The sequence below is a fragment of the Octopus bimaculoides genome, chromosome 6 (genome assembly GCF_001194135.2).
Source record: "Octopus bimaculoides isolate UCB-OBI-ISO-001 chromosome 6, ASM119413v2, whole genome shotgun sequence".
NCBI lineage: Eukaryota > Metazoa > Mollusca > Cephalopoda > Octopoda > Octopodidae > Octopus > Octopus bimaculoides.
Genome location: NC_068986.1, coordinates 51,291,456 through 51,297,205, shown reverse-complemented (window position 1 = coordinate 51,297,205; position 5,750 = coordinate 51,291,456). Strand labels below are relative to the sequence as shown.

Sequence of the window (5,750 nt, the reverse complement as noted above, 5' to 3'; positions counted from 1 at the left end):
TATATAAATTCAAATTACGATAAACGAAAACAAACAAACGAAGTTTGCTTTTAGAAGCGTTGAGATGTCTTAGAAAGTTAAAGAAGTGATTTTTAAATTCTCAAACGCAGGATAATGCTAATAATATAGCCTGAACAGGATAAACTACCCCTATTTTGTAGAAAAAAGTGTGGGCGGCCAGCCATCAAAAATGAGTTTAAGGGGATATAATATCCTTGGCGGTTACCATATTTTCTCTCAAGTCGCTTTCAGATGTCGATTAACCACAACGGTATGTATGTAGTACTCGAGCTTACAATGAGTTGTTAGGCCCTGGTAACTTCTGTCGCTGGGTAATTCCGTATGTCCTGTACGAGACTGCATATGTTCCGTAGAGTAATTAATGATATTAATAATAAGGAGATTGAAGATTTTTCACATCCCTAATTTTATTTAACAGTTATTTACAGCATATATATGCAGTGATACAAATTGGGCTGGTGTTTACTACAGCTGTTTCAGACGTGTTTTTTTTATTGATGAACAAATCAACTACATCATGTTAAAAAAAGAAACTTTTCTTCAGGTGAATTAAACTTCGATTCTATCTTGGTATCTTTGTTGTTAAAATACCGCGATTCTATTGGATCCTGCAAATAATTATATATCATGCAATACATTGTACCATGTATTAAGAAAAAGTCCCTGTTTTGGAAGTTGACTAATTTGCATACGGTATGTTAAAAATAACTTTCTTCTTCACTTTTCTTTGCGTAATTTTCGTCCTGAAAATATTATACTGTATACAGGAGACAGTATGACACATTTCAGAATCTTAAGTCGATTAATAAATATCAGACAGGCCCTGCTTTAGTTGTTTACTTTTCATGGTTTATTTTATATTTCGAATATATAGGTAGGCTGTTTCCAGAAAACTGGAGAATTCAGAAATCCAGACCACTACTGGTCTCAAGCTTGCCGGATATTTGACCCGGTACAATGTGTGTGTGTGTGTGTGTGTGTGTGTGTGTGTGTGTGTGTGTGTGTGTGTGTGTGTGTGTGTGAATGGAAAATATCTTATGTGAACCTATAAACAAGGCGGCGAGCTGGCAGAATCGTTGCCGCGCTGGGAAAAATGCTTAGCGCCATTTCGTCCGTCTTTTACTACGTTCAGAGTTCAAATTCCGCCGAGATTGACTTTGCCTTTCATCCTTTCGGGATCGATAAAAAAGTACCAGTTGAGCACTGAGGTCGATGTAATCGATTTAAACCCTCCCTCGAAATTATCTTATGCCAAAATTTGAAACTAATATGAGATCCTATAACGCCTATTGCCTTAGTAAATACCTTAAATCAACTCTGTGTAAAGTGATGAACATGCACAATGAACAATTTCAAATAACATAAACTGAAGTGTTGAAAACACTAAAATAGTTTCGTCTTCTTGATCAGAGATTTAACATTGTAAAGAATATTTAACAAGACATTTTATGCTGAGAATGGGCTCCGATAAGACATTTCATTTCGCTATTAAAGAAATTCATGAATTCAATATATGAAGCTAATTGTAAGGAGCTGAGCTGACAGAATCGTTAGCACACGGGTAGTTCGATATCAAATTCTACCGAAACTGACTCTGCCTTTCATCCTTCCGGGGTCGATAAAATAAGTACTAGTTGAGCACTGGGATCGATGTAGTCCACTCCTGTCAAATTACTGGCCACGTACCAAAAACTGAAACCAATCCTTCCAGCTATTCCAATGTTTGTCGTCATGTGTAATGCTGTAAGAGGCTGTTGCCGTTGTTCTTGTTTAGTTCCAAGTCAACCAGACTGAACATAGATATGACCAAAGAAGTTCCGGTGATTACAGTTTTTTGATGTAGTGTACATCTAGTTTTAGAATACAATGTTTTGCTTTTACTTGAGGTGATACGTGTGTTATTTGAAAGTAATTTAGTTGCTACTTCAAGCAGGTTGAATGAACATATAAAGATTCACTACTTCGCTGCTAGATAGACTGAGCGGGGAAAATGACACAGAATCACCGATGGGGTACAAACTAACAGCCCTTTACACCTCGATTAAGACTCAACCTAGCCAGCTTTGGTTCTCTTAAACTGGACGTGAATTTCCACACAAACGTTTTCTTTCTGTTTTTAAATAACTGTTTGATTATCTTTTTCTTTTATTTCTTGGCTGGATTGTCACTAAAAACTGTATTAAAATAGACGCCAAGGTTATCAACTGGAAGATGGAACTAGTTACCGAGAGAAACACGTTCAATTTGCTTGAAAGGACGGTAAATTTCTTTTAAATCACGTTGTACTTCATTAAAAAAATAAACGTTGAACAATCTAACTATGTAAAGTATTCCTTCCTTCCTTGGGTCTTCATCTTCCTGACTGAGTTATTGGGACTCGGTGTCTTAAGCATAATATAGTATATTCAATAATATGTAAATGCTTAAAAGTTACATATTAAATGTTCTAATTTGGAAATAAATTTAAGTATTCTCTTTTAAATATTTTCAGTTTTATTATTGTTATTTAGAGGTAGGGTTTTTTCAGACAATCCTTCCTATTACGATTTTCCCTGACATAGTCAATTTGTGATGGTTCATAGAAGTGTAGCACTACGATTATTATTTTATTGGTAAGCTTTTAAAAGTTATTTTAACAAGTTCGTCACTAAAGTTGAAACAAAAACGTCTTTATTAAAAAAGAACTTATAGTAAATAAAAGTAAAACACTAATGGGTTGTTAAAGAGATCATTTTTAATAAAATAATTTTAAGCATTTGCGCATTAGTTCTACTTAATTAGGATACCCAAATTTATTTTTGCATTTTATAATTAGTACCAATGAAACACTGGAGTCGATGTAATCGACTATCTCCTCCCCTAAAACTTCAGGCCTTGTACCTATAGTAGAAAGGATTATTAGTCACACGGACATTTGTATCTAAAGTGGCTAAGATTGCCCGAATATAAAGCTGTCATGGTCGCCGTTGGTATAAATTTTGATTATAAGCCTAACATAGGACAATGAAGGTCAATTTGCAACAGCAAAGAACAACTAAATAATGCTTCTGATCATTTTTATTTAGAACCAGGAAGGAAAAAATTCCTGACATCAGCCTTCAAATATATTTTAATAAATTTCCCACGTACAAATATTTAGATACTTTCTAGAGGAAATTCCGCAGCAACTTTGTTTTCTGAGTTTCGATGATATTTTCCGGTTTCAATTAATTAGAAGGAAGTGCGTTAAGATGTATGGAAAACTATTTTAGCATGAGAAGTAAATCACTCACACACACATGAACTCACACACAAGCACATACACACACGCGCAAGCACAAATAAGAGCCACATTAAACTAGTATTGATCTGTGTCAGCAAAATTCTTTTAGTAAAGTTCACAAATTTGTCTAAGCTTGCATGACGTAGGGAGACAAGAGTAGCAGGCAGAACCACGAGAGCGCCGGACAAAATGATTTGTGGTATTTGTTCCAGACCTTTACCTTCTGAGTTTAAATCAGAGGTCAGCTTTGACTTTCATCCTTCCGGGATCGATAAGTATACTACCAGTTCAGGAAGTTAAGTTGGCGGAATTTCTCGAGCTTTGGATAAATGCTTTGCAACGTTTGTTCCGGCTCTTTACATACTGAATTCTCAAATAGATGTGGCAAGCTTGTCTGTATGTAGTCGACAAGATACTGCCTTGTAAAATTTACGGAAACGGGAGACTAGTTTTGTATTCTTTCTCAAAAAAATACTTAACAAGCGTATAGCAGTTATCAAGGAAATCAACAGAGGTTATTCGTTTAACCTTATGACGCGAAAAAGATAAAACCTTCATTGGTGAGAAGTGTAGATCTGTGAAAACACTGGAATGTAGTTTTTGTTTGTTTGATGTTTTTAAAATAAGCTCATAGTCTAAGTTTGAAGCAAAGGAAAACAATTGTCCTCTATATCAACAACTTTCAGTATTTTATTTATGAACGCCTCTAAAGATGAAATCGAATGCATGATAGCGAAAATGATTTACACAAGGAATCAGAAGGGACGTGATTTTATATCATAATGCCATTTTATATCATAATTCCATTTAGCTTGCTGCCTCATATAAAGCCTATTCCACAACTCTTAATCAAGTGTTAATTCTACCGATACATGCACGGAATTATCAACTTACTAATTAAGCTCAGACTTGCCCCACAATCTATACCATATCTAATTGATTTTAATTAATAGTTTGGAATTGCCTCCCATGTTTTTGTTTTTTGCCATAATTATTTATTTAGATAACCATTTGTTCTCATTACTAAGGTTGTAATTTTAATTAATTTTGGTTAACTACATTGTGTATGCTAGCACCAACTTCACTGTAAAATTGAACTGTTTTTTTATGTATATATTAAGCTTTTACGTTTAGATGAGAAGAAATGAAATGTTGGAACTATAATTTTCCCAAGCACATTACTGAATTAATTGAAAGGATATTGCTATAAGTGGAAATGAAACTCGGATTATGAGATTGAATCTTGAGGACAAGAACTTACCTTCAGATCTTAGTTGTTTATCTATTGCAAAAGTCAACAATAAAACACAAAACAAAATATTAAAACGATATACGATATTTTTTTATATCACATTCGACAAACATTATCACAAATCAGATCATAATTTTGCAAACTAATAGCTTCATCCTTAGAGATGGAATTTCTCATAAATATTTCCATCTACACAACATCTTGATCAGTTTGATTTCCGATTAATATACAGTGCTCATACATCGGTGGCTTGCCTAATGTATAAGAGCGTTATTACCCTTAGTTTAGGAATAGAGATACCAAGTTCGAATTCAGTCCAATACTACACCAATATTTATAGATAAGGTACCTCATGATAAACAATTGAAACAAAATATAGATATAAGTATTACAAAATATCATCTATCCCTTAAAAATGAGACTAATTCTTTCAAACATTATATTCTAACAAATAGGTCACCTTGGACATTTAATTATCAAAGATGTTGAAAATACTAAAATATTTAAAAAAATAACTCACTCTACCATTTTTTTTTTTAATCCTCAGAATGATACTTACTTTGCCGGAACTTTTGATTCCTTTCCATAAACTAAAGTAGACAATACTGAAAACTCCCAGCAGGCATAAAAACATCTTCCATTTCACTCCGCCAACATCGTCGATGCCTTTAGAATACTGGATTTCCAGAATATTGTTTCTGTGATAAAAATTACATTCAAAAATTAAGTTATTTTTTATGACACAATTACGATATGTTAATTGTATATTTCCATCTAAAATGTAGATTTCTTTTCACAGACACACATAAAAACATACACACACACACACACAGATGCATATTTATTCATATATATGTGTGTGTTTGTGTGTGTGTGTGTGTGTGTTGTGTGTGTGTAATATAATATGTGACAATTATTCGGTTGCCATAATATAACTCCTAATTTCGGATGTATATATTTACCAAATCCACTCACAAGGCTTTGGTCGGCCCGAGGCTATAGTAGAAGACATTGCCCAAGGTGCCACGCAGTGGGACTGAACCCGGAACAATGTGGTTCGTAAGCAAGCTACTTACCACACAGTCACTCCTACGCCTATGTTGTATATTCTTATATATATACCTATATATATACATATATAGATATATACTAATGTGTGTATATATATATACTTATATACTTATATACATATATATATACTTATATATATATATA

General features: G+C 33.5%; 1 protein-coding gene across 1 annotated transcript in view; it reads right to left on the bottom strand.

Annotated features, from left to right (window-relative positions):
* Positions 1–5,750, bottom strand: part of LOC106881266 (sodium-dependent serotonin transporter) — a 196,924-nt gene that overhangs the window by 47,366 nt on the left and 143,808 nt on the right. The window contains exon 4 of the mRNA XM_052968465.1: positions 5,095–5,233. Within this exon, the coding sequence (XP_052824425.1) occupies positions 5,095–5,233 (139 nt within the window). The remainder of the gene's footprint in view (positions 1–5,094; positions 5,234–5,750) is intronic.